The sequence below is a fragment of the Ursus arctos genome, unplaced genomic scaffold (genome assembly GCF_023065955.2).
Source record: "Ursus arctos isolate Adak ecotype North America unplaced genomic scaffold, UrsArc2.0 scaffold_5, whole genome shotgun sequence".
In the NCBI taxonomy this organism is placed as follows: Eukaryota; Metazoa; Chordata; class Mammalia; order Carnivora; family Ursidae; genus Ursus; species Ursus arctos.
In genome coordinates, this window is record NW_026623067.1 from 64,546,290 (window position 1) to 64,564,915 (window position 18,626).

Consider the following 18,626-nt stretch of genomic DNA (forward strand, 5'->3'; position numbering starts at 1 on the left):
TGCTGAGGTGGTGAAGTGTAGACTTCTTCCCGTCAGGAACGCAAGGTATCCTCTCTTCCAGTGAAGGCTCTCCAATTGACAATTAGCAGTAGAACATGAGAGCGCCCCCTGTTGGCGTCCCCGCTTCCCCTTCCTTTCATTACTTTTCACAGGAGTAAGAACATCTATTTGTGCAACGGCAACGAAGAAGATATCTGATTTAATCATTTATCTGCTCCAAAACTCCTCTTCAATTGGATAAACTCATACATCTCCAGTGCCACTTTAATGCACAAGTGGGATGAACAGAACCTCCTTTTTGAGGCCCAGTATAAACTTGATGAGAAGCAGTACTGCCAAGTAAACCAGGAAGATATTTTATTTTAAACAGATTTGAAATGAACATCTATGTTTTCTGGAACATAAACTTTTCCAATCTGTATTTCATGTTTGCTGAAGTGCCTACTGCCAGAGCAAAACAACACAATATTTCTGGTTACTTGAAGGAGAAACTGTTGCTATTAGTTATTCATTTTTGCAAATACACAGTTCAGTAACTCTCTTTTACACAGAAACATTATGCAAATCTTTCCAGCATTTGAAAATATGGTAGCAAATACCTTTCCAAACAACAAGGTTTTAAATCATCTGGGAAGTGAGGTAATCAGAGACAGCTTGCCAGACCTCTGTTCACCCTGGACCATTTCCCCTCTGAGATGATTTAAGACGCTCATTTTAGAGATACTCATGGCATACAAGCTCTACAGAGATTTGGGCTTCGCATGCTTTACATTCTGAAGTGAGCTTTACTGGACCATGTAATTTTGCACCCAGAAATCTTTCAGCAAGATTACTATTTTTGAGAAGAGCCTGAGATTATTGCACTGCCTCGATTTCACATGGTATTTTTGCTAAATGGATTGAATTTTAAACTCTGATGAGTCAATATTGAGCGTTTGGTTATGGTCTGATTTTGTGGAGTAATTATCCTTAGACACACTGGCTTTACAAATCTATCTTTGGTGCAAATTAGATTTGGCTCCTATGTTGGTTTTGATTTGGTTATTTATTTGGTCCAATACATTTCTTAGTAGTAACTGTTACAGTGAGCATCTCAGTTCTCAATCTGGGAACTTTTGTGGTGAGATGGATCTCCTGCAATTGCTAATGCTTCCATTTTCATTTAACACTTTCATATGTGCCCTATATTTTTTAAAGTGTTAATTGGATTCTCTCTTTTTTCATAGATACAAGTTTAGCTCGCTGGGGGTTTTTCATTGGATTGCAAAGTATGCTGAGGTAAATACTTCTCAAAAAACGATGAAGTAAATATATACAAATCTGACTAGTAACTGCTTGGGGTAATAGCATGCTGAGTTCTCAAAATTAAAATTAATATCACTTTCAATGATTAACAATATGTTCTGTTACAACAATTTTGAGACCACTTAGTATGTAATATCCCTTCAGTCACAAGTGAATAACTAACTTGATGACAAAACAGTGAGCACCACAAAAGACTATATAAAGAATAATACATTTGATTTTACAATTCTTAAGCCATTTTTTTCTGAAGCAATATTTACATAAATAATGTTGAATTCTTTTATACAACATATACTAATTTATTATATGCAATAATTGAGATTAAATTGCAAGCACATTTAAATGCAATTTTTTTCATGTGACATGACTAGACATCAAGAGGTTCCTCCCTATTACCATCAAGAATTACGTGCTGTAAGATGCAAAGACACAATCTTGTGAGGAAAATCTGAGACCACTGTACATTGAGAAGAGCAGCTATAGCTAAGCAGAGCCCAACACATACTTCAAGGGAAACTTTGCAAACTGAATGAGACAGCTTAACATTTATATGTACAATGTCTATTGGTTCCAGATCTTTCCAAAAAGGGATGCCATATTTCTCATCAGACAATTTGTGTAGGGAGTAAAACTTCTGGAATTTCTTTATAAATCTTTATGCCTCTTTTGATGTAAAGTGCTTCTTTCAGGAATACATTGAGAGTGGGGGGAAGGGGAAATTGGAGGAAGGTGGTCAAAAGGTAAAAATTTCCAGTTATAAGATAAATAAGTACTGGAGATGTACTGTACAACATGGTGACGAAGGCTAACATGGCTATATAATATGCAGGAAAGTTATTAAGAGAGTAAATCCTGTGTTCTCATCACAAGGAAAACATTTTTTCCCTTTCTTTTCTTTTTATTTTATCTATATGTTAGCTGTACCTATTCTGGTAATCATTTCATAATATACGTAAATCACATAATCATGCTGTACCCCTTAAACTTATACAGTGAAGTATTTTAATTATTTCTCAATATAAGTGGGAACAAATCCAACAACTACGACAATTTGGGGGCTACTGCAAAAACTGAATATAGATTGGTTGTTAGATAATATTGGGGAATTTTTGTTAACTTTAGTTGTGATAATACTGTTGTTACATAGCATAAGTCAGCCACCTATAGCTGGTGAATCACATGCCTGCTTTTGTAAATAAAGTTTTATTGGACCATAAAAAAGGAATACCTTGAACTATGAGAACAAATACTTGATGACTTTTTCTTGATATTTGATACATATTATCTGGGGCTTGGGTATGCAGACACTCTAACCCCTTTTCCTTCATTTTGGACTCTTTACACTGTTATCTCACTCGCCAAGAGGAGCTGAGGAGGAGTTAAACTAATTCTGCTGGCTTTTATTTATCTATGCTAAATCTTTTCTTAGTTATAGGACTCCTACCTATTTTAAATTCAGGGACCATTCAGTTGCCTTGCTACCCACTCTCCATCTCCCAGAAAACAGGCACCTTGTTAAAATTGCCTGACAAATTACTTGAGGTAACCTTTGGCTCAGTAAGGTGTTTGGCCATTGGAATTTATAGCATTTTCCTTTCTAATCACTATGTACAAATGTGTTGCATTGCTGAACTAGAAAGCCTCGTTCGGATCGAAACCATAATACTAGAAACAATACTTAAATACTGTGGGATCAGTATTTAAGAATTTATTGGGAAAAGATTTATATATTTAATTTATATCTGGGATGAAGTTTTAATCTCAGTTATAGATCTTTTTCCTCCTAAGTTTTTATTTATCTACAGAGTAGTGTTCAGAACCTACTTCAGAATCTTTTTTTGGACAGTGGTGAACTGAGACAACCATCTGTACTCTGTACAATTCATCAGAAAGATGAAAGCACTTGAGGAGAAGCATAGTTTTGCATAAATTACCTGCATAATTGCCTCAGATTTCCACATTATGTACAATACTGTTTGGAATAAAATATAAAACTATCATCCATTAACAGATATTTGATAACCATATTAATTATTTTTGGTGTTTGGTTTAGTTATCTGACACATAGAACCAGCCACACACAGGCTTTTCTTAATGCATATAAATTCCTTGACACTATAGACTCCCTGGTTTTTATGTTAGGCATAATGTCTATCTACTTCAGTCATACACACAGATCCACATTAGTTATATTTTGATTTATCATTCAGAAACACTTATGCTTGCTTCTGATGAATAATTTTCCTTACTTTTTCTATAGGTAATAAAGCAGAAACGAAAGGGTAGAAACTGTAAATGAAAAGTCGTATTTTTAAAATTAAGTGTGAAAACAGGTGCTAAATGAAGGGACATTTATGTACATTTTTATGGCAACTTTCCCCACTCCATGAATTGCTCAGGTATTTGCACCAAGACATTAAGTGATAAATCCACTTGAGAATAAATGCAGTAATGGCCATGTGTGCATGCTAAATTTACAGAATGTGTCAAGTAGCTGACGACCGTGGTTGAACTAAGGATATGTAGATTACAAAGAACCATCCCAGATTTCAATTATATTTATACATAATTTGTGCATTTGTAGAAACCTTACAAATAATTCTATTTTTCTAGGATGACATTATAGGTAACAATTTAATACATGTGGTAAAAAAGCATATTAAACTCTTAAAATCACAATTAGGTAAATTAAATAATCCGATCGGCTCATAGCTATCATGAATAAAGAATTCTATGAATAAAGACTATTCCATTTTCCATACTGGAAACAACAGCATTTCTTTTATTCACTCTAACATACAGTTTCTGTTAAATTTTTAGTCTTCTCAATGCAAGAAAAATAAAACATTTCTAAATATGCCCTGGTAGAAACTAATATACACATTTTAATCAGGAGTTTATATTAAGAAAATTTCTAAGGTATTGCTAAATGTAAAGTAGATTTGCTTTCAAATTACATCAACTGGACAGATTATTTGAATTCCTTCCTAATAACTAGATGGTTAATTACATTTTACTGAGCAATTTTACCAGGACATGATAGAAATTTAGCTGACAAGGTATTGTATTGTGTTCTGAGAACACGTGAGGAATCCAAATTTCACTTCCTTGGCCATGTACTGAGGTCATAGGATGCAAAAGAGAAAGTGGGGTAAAGTTTTAATGTTAACTAGGAACAAATCCTTGATAGCATTTTTAAAGGAATATTAATACTCACTTTTCTAATGTTAATTGCATATTTCATTTAAAAAATGAAATGCTAAATAGTTCTAGGAACAGACCATAATATTTCAACGCCTGGGATAATCAAAACAAGTCCAGTTTATCCTGAGGATAGTAAATCCACAAAGGGAGAAGAGACAAACTGTAATTCTATACATGAAAACACTCAGTCCCACTTTAAAATTTTCAGTATCTACAGATAATACTGCATTTCCTTTTTAGGGATGTAGTCAGCAAAAATATTTACATTAAACTACTTACAGAAATTATTTTTCTTCTGTTCAGGAAGACCGATGACGTTAACATTAACGCAACATTAAGTTACATTAAGTTAAGGAAACTTAACAGAGGAAATTCTCCTTAGGAGACTTATTCAACTGAGAATTTCTCTTTAGAATATAGTTTAGAAAAGTAATTAAAGTGGTCTAAGGTGTTTTTCATCTATAGGTCATCTCTTTCAATCTGATTTACAGTTCATACGTAAAGCTGATGCTTTTGGTAAAATAAATTAGGGAATGTCAATTCAATTTCTTGTAAACAAGTATCTACATAAAAAAAAACACTATAATCATTGCATGATTACTGGCAGTGAAGTACCAAGGAATAAAAGATCATTTATGCTCTTACCTTCAGATGCAGTGCCTTCCTAAGAAGGTCTGAGGTGGACAAGCTAACATGGGTATTGTTAAAGCTGGGCACCGGAGATTCCATCTGCTTATGTCTTGTATTACTCTCTTTTCATCCCAAATCACTTTTATCATCTACTTTACCAATGAAATAAAAAGCAATCAAAGGAAAGAATTACATTTAATTGTTACCGGTTGTAATATAACATAATGTAAGTCATAGTGGGAGTGTTTTGTGAGCAAACCTCTGATCACCACCCCCAATATACACATGTGCACGCGCTCACACAAGTATGCAAAACAGAAGTGTATTAATAGTGGGTCACCATTGTTCCTTTGACTTGTCCAGTCTTTCTCAAGTTATGCTTCAAAGACCCAGGGGGTCTTTTACACTTGCTTACGACTGGGTACGACTGTTTTAAGCAAACACAGACTCCTGCTTCTCATTGTAAACAAGAAACTTACACCACCAAGGGAGGGGGTTAAAAAAAAAGACTAAGTTACCTTTTGGAGAATATGTGGCAACTCTCTCCCATCCCCATATTGACCTTCTCCCTCCCATACTCTACACTCACGCACTACTCGTATCAATTAGTATTTTCAAGAAAAGAGCATTATGGCATATGAAACATAAAAAGGAAGGCAAAACCAGTGTTAAAATCCCATAATGCATTCCAAAGTCAAGTATCAATGATTTGTGGCACTGCTTCTAATTAACAGTGATAATCAAGAAATGGAAATTGCAATTATTTCTCCTGGGAAAACTATATGTATGAGAAAAAAAACCTACTGTATGAGAAAGAAAAGTTCAGGGGCTGAGAAGGTAAAAACGTTGTCTGTATCTTATTTCTACTGGGTGATGCAGGGATTGGGAGGGAGCTATGGAGGAAGTCGTGGAAGGAGCCAATCAAGACTTCAGAGTATTAAGGACTGTGTAAAACTCTCTGCCGAGGGAGCAGTTTAGAAGGCTTTGCTGCGCATGCCCAGAATAATAGGAAGAAAAGGTGTGGGCAGATGTAGGGCTTCCTCATGTCCCGAGCTGAAATTTATTTGCTGGTTTTTAAGCTATCGGAAGACTGGTAACTGAATGATCCTGTGAAATGCCACAGAATCCAGCTATCTTAGAGCATCATAAAAAACAGAAAGGGAAGATTTCTTCATTCTATTCCCGGAAGGAAAAGGGTGTTTTGGGCACTTTCCACGGCTCAGGGAGCAGAACTGATTTGTTAATCTTTTGGGCAACAGAGAACCCTGACCCTCAGCTTCCTAGTTGTGCAGTTCCTACACACCAGCCACGGAGTCCACACCGGCGCACGTGTAACGGAGCACTAGGATTCACCCATCAGATGCGCGGGGTATTACCAGCTCTCTGGCACCCTATAGCCTTCGTTCCCACGGGCAACTTTGTTATAAGACAGCTAGACTTTAGAAATAATCTGGCATCTATTTTCAACTGTAGTGAGTCCGGCAGAAGGCAAAGCAGAGTAGTGAAGATTATTGTTTTCACTTATTACACATTTTCACATTTCCTATGTGTATTTTTTGTATTCAGCAGCGGCAAGAATTGCTGATACTATTCCTGTGAGGTGAAATATGTAAAAGAACTCAGGAACAGGTAGTATATATCAAGACCAATATAAATGCATAGGTGGAGATGGAAAATGCAAGAGAAAAGGATAAAGTTTAAATGATTCAAAACCTATACAAAAATTACTATGCAGATATACTATCCCCCATGTGGCGCATGAGAAGGTTATCTGATATTAAAGTTCAGTATTCTTATTTTATGGTTTTCTTAAATAGAACTTCCTCTTCAAAAATAAGTTTCAACCATTTCAGGAATTTCAAAGAATTTGAAATAGCTATTTATAATCTGGATTGTAAGAGAGAGAAGAAATAAATACTTCCAATGAATTGATTGCTATACCTTGAAAAAATTGAATTTTACTTCTTTTATTTTGACCAGGTAAGCTAGAAATAATGGGACCCATATTGCCATTTATATTCTAATATTACCCCTAAAATAATGGCAAGTAGAAGTGGGTTCATGATTGTTCATGATAATAAGAAACAGTACCTTCTTAGAAGGTAAAGAAAAGAAATTTAAGATCAGTAACAATGGAGTGAATAGTCAAAAAACTTTTGAAATTTCTACCATCATAAAATTAATAATCACAGGGTTCAAAGTGTTCCCACAATTATCAGAAAAAAAGTGAAAATTAAAAGTATTCTTGGTAAATTCACATGTCTATCCAAAGTGCCATCTTCAGATTACCTTGGCTTGAGTTAAAGACCTTTTAATTTGACTTTTTCATGAAAGTTCTCTGCAGCTTGAAAACTGGAATCTGTTCTCCAGTGTGCAGTCCTAGGTCCCCGCACACTGTGGGATGAATGGTGACTCATTTGATTAGAGTTTAAATCTGGAACATACATTTAATTCAGCTTCTCTTTCCCCCTTCAACAGTTCTGCCCAGCATCCCTGTCATGCACAAGCAAAATCTTTACTTTCAGAAGGGAAAAATCATTATGAATTTGAGAGAAATAAGCATCTGGGAAGAGGAACTAGCAAATATATTGCTACATTTTCCACTTTAGAGACCATAAGCCTAAAGCAAGAAGGATTCCTCTTACCTGAGATTAAACAATGCCTTTCAGATTCTCTGGAGTTTGAGATACAGTTGATGTTTACCAGTGGTTATTTGTAGCACAGTTTGAACAGAAAGGATCACCAGTTTATCTTTTGGAGAGCAAAATTAAAGTCTTCACACTTTTCTATGATGATTTCGGTTTTTGTATGTAAGATTAAACACAAAACCCCCCAAAGATCTGGAAAGTGCGACAGAACAATGTGCTTTCGTAAGGGAAGTTTTTTTTTTTTTTTTAATTTTTAACATTTACACATTCTTTTCTGAACAATTACACAATGTATATATAGCCTGCTGAAGTCAATGGCCGGGTGAGTATAGTTACTATTATAAATGATTTCCCTCGACATAAAAGGCCCAGATCCTGGGAACAGAGCCGGTGCTGTGCTGCCAGGGAGAGGTCTGCACAGATGGGACTGTTACCAGTCAGTTCTGCCGCTAGTAAGCAAACTACGTGGATAGAAAAGCAGCACCTCAGAGCCCCTCGGGTACAGGAAAAACTTCTTTTCCCCTTCTGCTCAAAGTCTCAGTCATTGGGGTGTATCTTCTTTGCAATGTCTATGTGGAAATGTTCACAAGAAGTCTGAGTAAAAATCAGATACCATTTTCCATTAGCATGTTATTAAAAATTTAGCTCTACTATTCCTGGTGAGAAGTGGCAAATTTAAGCAAATGGTTTTATTTTCACTTCTGGGCTTTATCAGGTTGAAGAGAAAATATGTTTCTAAAAATATGACGACCCCTGTCATTTTATTGCTATGGTCTAAGCAGTTGGGGCTAATTAATGATTTTCCGTATCATCAAAGACAAGACAAGAATTCCATCTAACGCAGTTATTGAAGAAATATACTGTGTTAGGGCCTAGCTGGAGTATTTTTCCTAAATAAAAATATAAAAATACTTCTTGCTAAAGGTAACTGAGAAGTTGTTTGATTGGACATAGGATGAGGACACTCCTCCTCCCCCTTCTTCTTCTTCTTCTTCTTCTTCTTCTTCTTCTTCCTTTTTTTTTTTTTTGAGACAGTACACTTTGTGATTCACAGGAGAACTTGCATCAGACGCAATTTAATGAAAGCTCTCAAATAAGCAATTTTATTCCTATCCATGATTGCAGACATTTACAAAACCATAACATCTGAGTTCACCTTAAAAAATAACTTATATAAAGCAGTGATATACACAGCACAAAATAGTTCAGGGAGGGGCAGGAGCAACTTTTAATAATTAAAATGTAAACGTGAAAAAAAGGATGGAATAAAAGTCCCTACTTATTTCTACTTAAGATGTCATGTAATAATATTTTACAATGTCCTGTGGGTCAATGTATGTATGTGCGTATGTCCATATAACATACACATATACAATACATTCTCTTTCCCACACATATACATACACAGATAATTATTTGCAGTTCAGTTTAGGGCAATTCTAATATGCCGCTCTGTACAGTTGTTTGAATCACGTTTGGACCCGCTTTCTTCAAAAAATAGGGGAGAGAGCAGGAAATAAAAAGGTTGGTTTGGCGTGACTGAGATTCCTTTGTTTAACTGTACACTGTGATGAATAATTTTCTTCCGTAGTAGTTCTGTGAAGGGCTGACTCACTGTGGTTTTCATGAGGAGACTTGGTAATGGATCACACACTCATTGTCATGCTAGGGGAGTACTAGAAAGAAAAAAGAATCCATATTTTAACAACAGTTCTTTTACAGGCCACTAATGTTCTTCTTGGTAAACAGTAGTAACTATGAATTTTAATGTCTTAAAACCTTTTATGCTCAAGCTTTTAACCTCATCTAACATAAAAATAAAAAGCTATAAAAAGAGTAAATTTATATAGAATTGACTAAGTTCTGAAATTTTTAGTATTTCCTCTGGAAAGCGACCAGTCTCCTTCTTTGCCTGCACTTAAGTGGTTGATAATTCCCCAGTCCCTCAGTCTTTTCCTTCTAGCCAGATTCATGTGTTGTGGACATTTGTAACATTCTGAGTGAATCCAATCCACAATGAAGTAAGTATGAGGGACAATCCCATTACCTACTAGCTATGTAAACTTGGAAGGTCTCCTAACCTCTCTGTGCTCCAGTTTCCTCACCTGTAAAATGGGTTTAATAAGAGCATTTATCTTAAAGGGATTTGGGGAGGATTAAATATAAAATCCTTAAAACCATGTATTCATTGAACATACAGAAAGTGTTCAGGAAGTGGTTAGTTAATAGTGTAAGGGAAATAAAACAAAATAAAAAACAACTCCCAGCTGGCCCCAAGCAGCTCTCATGGAGCATTTAAAATGCTTAAGAATCTGGTTTATACTTAAGGATCTACGTGTTTTGCTCTATTCTGTGGCTCCAATTTCAATCCACAATATTTTTAGGGTGGGAACAGGGGACACTGTTGTTACACATTACTTGTCAGTTTCATGAGGCTTACAACTGGTAAAAGGTGAGGCTTTCAGAAATTTGGAAAAGGGGTCTCAAAAATTATTGAGGAAAAAAGAACAACTATTGTGATAATTATGCCAATCTACGCGTATGCCTAAGGAATAGAATGTGATGGAAAAGTTCTAGCGTAACACGATCCGACAGAACTTTCTTCAACCACAGACAGGTTCTATGATCTATGCTGTCCACCAGGGAAGCCACTAGCTACACGTCACCACTGAACACATGAAATGGGCTAGTGTGACTGAGGAACTGTAATTTTAATGTTATTTATTTAAATTTAAATATCCCCATGTAGCTAGGGGGCACCATTTTGGACAGCACAGTTCTAGATTGTCTGAGATGTGGGGAGGAGCAACCACTCCCAAATGGTAATGGTCTCCAGATGAAGACGGTTTTGAGATGAAAATGTAAATGTAAACCCAAAAATATTTGGTGAGGACCTGGTGAGGACCAGAGCAAAAGGGGATTCCTTTCAACGTGTTAATAATGGAGGGGCCTGGGTGGCTCAGTCAGTTGACCGTGGGACTAGTCCTTCTGGCTCACGTTGTGATCTCATGGGTGGTGGGGTCCAGCCCCAGTCGTTGGTCTCCTTGCTCAGTGGGGAGTCTGCTTGTCTCTCCCTCTGCCCCTCCCCGCACTCTCTCTTTCTCTTTCTTTCTAAAATAAATAAATCTTTAAATAAAACATTAACAATTGTGCCCCATGGGAAGAGGCAGGTGAAGTCAAGAGGATTGGTCTCAGGCAGCAGGGCCTTCAACAGGAAAAGTGATGACCCTGGGAATGGGAGTGTGAACTTTAAAAGCAGAGGAGGTAGACCAGAATGAAGTGAGTTCTAGATGACCTGAGTTACTGCAGGAACCAGAAAGAAGGTGTAAGGGGTATACCGAAGATTTTACAGGCAAAGCAAGATGCCCTGAGGAAGGGCACAGGGTGACAACGGCTCAGCTGACAGAAGTCTGCACAGAAAGTCGTTAGGGGCAAATCTAGGGCTCAAACCCAAACCTCACATTGATCCTGAGTACAAGTGGATGAGGAGGCCTGAAAAATGGGTCAGCAGACCCTAGAGGGATGATTATTAATCCTTTAGATGCAGGTCAAATCATGGAAAATCTAACTGTTAATCACTTAATAGCCTCGAATTTCCTTTCAGTATAGGAAAGCTAAATTATATATGTTATTGACTCTAATGTTGGATTACAGTGAGTAGGGTGTGATACAAAGGGGAGACTTCCAGAGAAGAGAAAGGGATTCGGTTTGACGGAAAAACCTCTCTGCCTTTACCCTGGAGAGTGGCAGCAAGAAAGCAGAGCAGAGCAAAGCAAAACCTAAAACCCAAAGTGATCAGACAAAAACTGATGAAATGAGCCCACCCCGCGCCTGTGCCAGGAGGATATCCCCTCATTCATCAGATGATACCATGAAAATCTCCCATTATAAATAATAACAGCAAGCGTCAGCAAGCTAGCCACAGCCTTTGACAAAGCAGAATTATATTTTGATATTTGACCTTTTAGGGGTAAGAATAAACAACAAGAAAATACATGGAAACCAAGGTTTTACTAAAAGTAGAAAAAATTAGAGTATATGGCAAAGTGGGCACAGAAAAGTTTAATCTAGGCTTTCTATAGCTGTTGTCACTTACAATGAGAATGGTGATCCAAAGTGCTGTTCAATAGAACTTTCTGTGATGATGGATATATTCTATTCTGTGCTGTCCAGTATAGCAGTCATTAGCCACACATGGCTACAGGACTCTTAAAATGTAGCTGGTGTAAGTTAGGAACTGAAAATTTAGCTGTATTTAATTTTAATAACTTTAAATTTAAATAGCACAGCTAGATCATCAATCATTGTTTTAAGAAAAAGATTTTATGGGTATATGGTGCCAGTAAAAGAGACTGATGCATTTCACAAAGGACTTCAAAGGAAGTTTCTGAAAAAAAAATTTCAGGATAAGGCAGAATTAACTCTAGCTACCATCTCATTTAATACACATCCCGAATAACTGAGATTTAAAAAAGTAAGGGCCAGATTCAGTCAGAAAGGATAGAAGCATCCGCTCTAAGCAATACAGCTCAGAAAAATTAGCAAGCATGTAATGTAATTTAAGTTTTGAATAGTACAAGTAACCGTAAGGCGATGCTCTGAGTGTACTGGGTACAGCGTATGTGTAACGTGTGAGCGTCTATACGGGCAATGCACACTTGCACTGCTGAAGCTGCAAACTGCTGATCTGCTGCTGCCCTTTACTGAAACGGCTTCATCTACGTAAAATAAGGGAAATCACAGAACTTCTAGGAAAACTCACAGAACGTGCAAGCAAAAAGGAATTCCGTTATTGATCGCTATTCTTCAACATATATGAGAAGTGGCTTACGGTTTTCCTAAAGTAAAGGAGAGTAGGTGTTAAATGGCGTCTCATACTTAGAGACACAAACTATTCACCGGGCACTGGCCCAAGACCACAGGCAACGTTGCCATCGTACTGCGGCATCCGTACGGGCTAACGTATCGTCATGTCTGTGCCCAAATGCTGGCATACGAGGCTGCCCTGCTTCCAAACTATTCTGTGAGTCTGGTTCTCAGTCAGATCATCTAACGGCTCTTACAAAGTCCTTAGCTGTCCGGGTGAGCAAAAACAGACAACCCAGACCCTAAGGGTATAATTTCAAACGTGTACTAATTTATTTTGCCTTTTTATGTAAAATATATTTCGGAACGGCACACCTTGGTAAAAACTACAGAATTTGTGATTTTTGCCTGTTGTACACAGTTCACGTACCACGGAACCCACCGCAGATATCCATCACACCTTTGCACCATGAGCATAAGCTCCTGTTCATACACTTCAGATCTCACTGCATTTCTATGGCTAAGTATCTATATTTTATTTTCTTAATGAGAGATAAATAAAGAATAGTGCAGCTACTCTGAACTAAAGTGAAATAAATTTAGTGTTTATGTGACTGTGTAAAGGAAAATTTGGGTATATATTTCTTTATAATAGAAAATGACAAAAGGGAGAAAGGGTAATAGGAGATGACCTATCACCTTGTTTAGAATTCCTGTTAGATACCATGATTTTTAATACCACTTGTACTCAATCGATTATAGTTCAATGCTGTGGAGAAAATATTCTGCTAGTTTAATTCAAGAAGTAGGACTAACTGCTTTCCTTACTGCAGAAACACAAAAAAGTACTTTCTGAAAGAAGCCTTTTTGAATTCATTTCAAAAACAAACATTTTACTGAATTTGAACACTAGGGGGCATGTTTGTTTCTTGAAATAAAGGTCTTATTTATGATTCCCAAAAAAAGGCTCAGTAGTGAAACATTTGATTCACATTTTTCTGTGTATTGCATGCTGGCACTGGAAGGTTTCTGACTTTGGGCTGGGTATTTTGTTGCTATAAAAATTAAATGAAGTAGCAAGTGTGACGCGACTAGGACAGTGGCTGGCACATAAAACACATTCAGGAGACGTTCGCCCCCTTCTCAGGCCTCCTTCTGCGGTTTAACTTCAAGATATGACCGACAAACCCTCAAAGGGCAGACTGCTCAAAAGTATGAGCTTTTCAGAGTTACATACATTAAAAAAAAACCACTAGAATTTACATGTTCATTCATTCAAAAATGTTTTCTTTTTAAATTCGTTAATCCTTGTACTTTTCCTCGATTATAGGAAAGCTCACTTACGGATACCTAGACTATTGACTTCTTTAAAGCCTTGCATTTGTCCGCAGGGAATGTCTTTAGTCTTCCTTTCTCTGTGTTCTTCATTTCTCGATCTTTTAAAAAGGTCTCAACAAAATGCGTGGTGATGTGATGCAGGAAGCCATAGATAACAATTACATCATTCGTAACCGAGCGGAGCCCTCACCGGGCAGACAAAAGGGTGGAGCAGCCAGTGTGGACCTGCTTCCAAGGCTGCACCGTCTCTAGGTGGTGGTCGAGTTCCCTAGTCACCATCCAATTATTTTTCCTTTGGGGACTTTTCGGGTGGGGACAGGACAGAGGGAGGGAAGAGATAGGGAGGGAGCTTTTGTCTTCCGCTAACTCCGTTCAGGAGTCTGGCGTGGTACCTTCTTCTTGGCTTCTGGGACAGTGGGGCTGGGCCAGGAGTCAGGGAGGGGAGGAGCCCTGCTCCAGCCGCTCGCTCCCTCTGCACACGTTCACAAGAGGATCTGCTGTTTGGCATGTGCACAGTCAGTTCGGCTTAAAGGGTGAGGCTTGTGTTTATCCCGTGCGAAGAAGTGTTTCAGGTCCTGTTACAGCTGATTCTTTGATCCCCACAAAAAGCTTTCTGAGGCAGATTCGAAAGGGGCAGCCCTCCGCTGCTGACGGATAAACAAGGCAGCAGTTCCCAGTGACAAATCTGAGAAAGAAGGAGAGGGGAGAGGTCCTCTTGTCCCTGTCCCTAAAACTAAAGTCAATGTGGGACCTTTTTAAAAAAGTTTTCTTCTCCAGTCCTAGATTACTAATTGCCTCTATACTTTTTAAAAAGCCTGGTTTATATCTCTTAGAGCACCTACTGATCTGACATGTTTTAATTAGTTTTGTAACCACGTTCTTCCCATCAGATTGCGTTAGTTGAGATTAGGGATGTGTTGTGTTTATCTCAGAATACTTCGTCCTTAACCAAGCACGTTGCATATAAGAGGCTTGAGAAATGTTGAATTGAACTGAATTATTACATACCTCACTGAATTATAACATTTTAAAATGCTGAAAGAATTAGCAGAAAAGGAAATAAATGTTTCTAATTAGATAGAGTGATCATTTAACTAATTAAAATTAACTAAACTGTCCATAGTCTTGAAGCAAACTAAATTACCTAAAAAATAATTCCTATAATCCTAAGCGTTACAACAAGCTATGTGATTTCTCATGTTTTTCCTATTTCATCATGACTGATGGGCTAATCTTTTGATTTTTTTATATGAATTTTTATGTATATATTCTTTGTTCTCACTAATCATATATATACTGCCAATAAAACAGACTAAGATCAGTATAATTTTATTTCTAGTTTTAACAGAAGTAATGTTTAAAAACAACAGAAGCCTTATCCCATGAAGAGGTGTTAGGTTGATGCTTGTTAGACGTGAAAGAATCCACAGAACACTCAATTTTAGGTTCGAAACACCATTCCATGCAAAAGTAGATATGTTACTAGCCACTGCTTCCCATTTTTATGGTATCATCTCTGGTAAAGTTTGAGTTAGGGCAAAACGAGGGAAGTTTTCTCCTGTGATTTTAATGGTAGCAATCTGTATGTGGGGGCACTGATCCAATGAGGGTGAAACTGATTTGGATATTGAAATCCTTCACACTATATTCGAATTCAGTAATTCTTAGCAGAGCACGTGCAAGAGTATCACTAACAAAGCTTTTTCACTTTCAGGTATGACCAGTCCCACTCCTGGAAATTCTGATTCACTAGGTCTATGGAGAGGTCTGGGCAATTGTATTTTAAAAAAATTCCGTAGGTGTGTCTAATGTGAAATATTAGGTTAAGAAAAGCACTGTATTATGTAATAACTCCTTGAGAAAAGACACTATGTTGTCTTTTTGGTCTCTCCAGTGTGTCGCCTATTGCTTTGGCCTGTGGTAAGTGCTCAGTAATTGTGAAATGAGTGAATGAATTTTATGGCTTCTCGTTTTGCTCCTGTCTTCTTCTGTAGAGATATGGAATGCTACTGCCTTGCTTAACATCTTAATCGTAACTCAAAAAAATAACTCTGGTATCCAGCTCAGGTTAAAAGTAAATCACAGGTTAGCAGACCACCAATATTGGCCTTCAGTCCAGTGAAGTCAGTGCACAAGTACAGACATCTCATAGAGAAGATTCAGAGTCTTAAGGGTAGTACTGACGACAGACCTGGTTTTGTCGGGAGTCTAGGCATTTTAGTGATGCAGAAACTTGTAAAAACTATCAAATATGCAACCTGTTTCCAGTATGTTCCTTGATGATGGATGTTCTCCATAAGAAAATCAGTATTATAGTTTTTGTTTTTCTAACTATGTACATAGGAGCAAAAAAGAAAAAGTTAATTTTTAAAAAATTTTTCCAAAGAAATTCCACTTAATTTTCTAACTTTTAAAAGATCAACCTATTGAGCTCTAGATAAGCAGTCATAATAATGGCTTTATGAATATATTCTAATAGAAAAGCTTTAGAAATACATTTTGGATATAATAATGTAGTCAAGGGAATACTTACACTCTCACTCTGAAAAGGATTTAAGAAATTTCCCCCCATTTCGCCATCATCCCTTGGAGTGCCCGGTTGATTACTCAGGCTCATATTATTGGGAGAATTCTGTAAACAAGATTTAGAAAACAAGGCATTGTTGAAGATTTTAATTTCCCTCTTGCATTGTACTGTTTCAAAAATGGAATCTACAGCAGCATCTCTAAGGACAAAGCAGACTTATAATTCTAATCTTAGACTTCTACTGTGTATTCTAGTTCATTCTTTACACCTTGACAAGTATTAATGCTTTCCCAAATGGAAGTTAAAAAACAAACAAAAAACCCAAAATAACCAAGCACAACTGTTTCCGTAGTCTCAGAATCAATATTTATTCAATTTCCCACCCTCAGCTTACAGAGTTCCTAGAACTACATAGAGTTTAAAAAACATTCCCAGCAGGGGCACGATGAAGGGAGCCTACCCACTGATCAGGCATGATGGGACAATGACCTGCCTTGGTAGTACTACTAATCAAAAGGTCACTGTTTCAGACCATTTCCTCTTAATACGACATGTGGTTTACATAGTAACATTATTTCAACTATTTTTTCTTTATATAAACCATAGGAAAAAAAGAAGATGGTTAACAACTCTAGATAAGAACAAGAGAACTACCTTAGGACTTGAGAATTCAATATGCACTCATAGAGGAAAAGAAGGCTCAAAGCAAATTGCTTTAGAATCTTTTCCCATCATCAGTTTAAGAGTAGATTTACTTGGAAACTTGAAGATAAAATGGCTGATATTAGCAACCTAATCAAACACTAAGTTAGCTGCATATTGCCTCATATTCCACTCAAATTTGCTAGTCTTGTTATTACAGTACAATTTTAGCTGTGGGAGGTCATCTGCTACTCCACGTCAACAGAAAATACAGAACAGCACTGCCATACAACGCACGCTCATACGATATTGTGACTGAGGGGCTCTTTCCAGGTCTAATTTATTGACTTGTAAAAATAAACTTCAAGGTTAAAAATTTTATTTGTTATTTCAAGTGGAAGAAAGATTTTAGGTTTTTTTCTGAGCCATTTCTATTTTATAGTCTCTTTTTTGAATAAGTTCTAGATTTTTTAAAAGAAAATTGCTCTGAAGATTCTGACTTAACTAAAACAAAGTTATGTCCTAAAAATTAAAATTTCATGAATGAGTTATTCCCAGAAGAATATGTGCTGTTTTAGAATATGGTGAAGCTGTAAAGCAGAGACAGGCAGATGAAGTGGTGGAAATACAGCTTCTATCTTGTCCTGCTGTGTATCCCACAGGGAAGATCTGAGAACAAGGATCCTCTGAAGTCCAGAGGAGCCCGATTTGCCAATGAACCCCAAGGGCTGGGGAACCACAGTTAATAGCATAAAGAGGATTCTTTTTTGGGATAAATTTTTCTCTGAAAATGTTAGTTTCCCAAGTATACAGAAAAGCAACTGTACTTTCAAATGAACATGGATAACTTCATTTCCTAAAAAAAACAAAGCAAAACAAAAAAAACAACCCAACATTTAAGTAAAATTTAACTAAGTATATTATTTTATAGCTCAAGGTTATTAATTAGATAATCAACTGTGCTTTGGCAACAGGAATTCTAATGCTGATTTATTTCAAAAAGAAAACTAAATTTATAAAAATGTGGTAATATGTAGCCAAAATCTTTTTGGTGAAGAGAGATTTGTCATTTTATACATAATGAAGAAACTGGTAATCCCAGAATAAAAAATAATCTAACATATATACGAGGGTATTTAAGGATACACTTGGAAGCTTCCCCATTTCTGTATAACAAACACGATTCCTATGGCACCCAAGGTGCCCTGAGATGAGCCGCACATCTCTGATGGATTTGGGGTGCTCTTTGTCTCTGCTTGCACTGTCCCATGAATCATTTCTTAATTTACGATTTTGAAAGTGTAGCTAACTTCAAATCTAATTTCTGACTCAAAATGTGGACTTCAAAATATTCAAAATTTGAGAGTACACTACATTATTATTTAAACACTTCTAAAACAGCTCTTTTATTATTTCTGTTTTCCATGCAATCTGTCCGTGGCATGGTGGCTCAGCAGTATAGACTTTTTTGAGGGTGGGAGGAAGATATATAAGAACATGGAGAGGAAGATAAAAGGACACATTCA

General features: G+C 36.8%; 1 protein-coding gene across 14 annotated transcripts in view; it reads right to left on the bottom strand.

The window, feature by feature from the left end:
* Positions 1–8,862: 8,862 nt before the first annotated feature.
* The window catches only part of SSBP2 (single stranded DNA binding protein 2), a 279,795-nt gene continuing 270,031 nt past the window's right edge, over positions 8,863–18,626 (bottom strand). For 7 of the 14 annotated variants that reach the window (XM_026498689.4, XM_057307373.1, XM_057307378.1 and 4 more), the window contains 2 exons: positions 16,465–16,563; positions 8,863–9,463 (listed from right to left, as the gene is read on the bottom strand). In XM_026498689.4, coding sequence (XP_026354474.1) covers positions 9,434–9,463; positions 16,465–16,563 — 129 coding nt within the window. In that variant the 3' untranslated portion in view covers positions 8,863–9,433. Of the gene's footprint in view, positions 16,564–18,626 lie in introns of all 14 variants that reach the window. The other 7 variants (XM_057307377.1, XM_057307372.1, XM_048221137.1 and 4 more) reach the window with 3 other exon arrangements.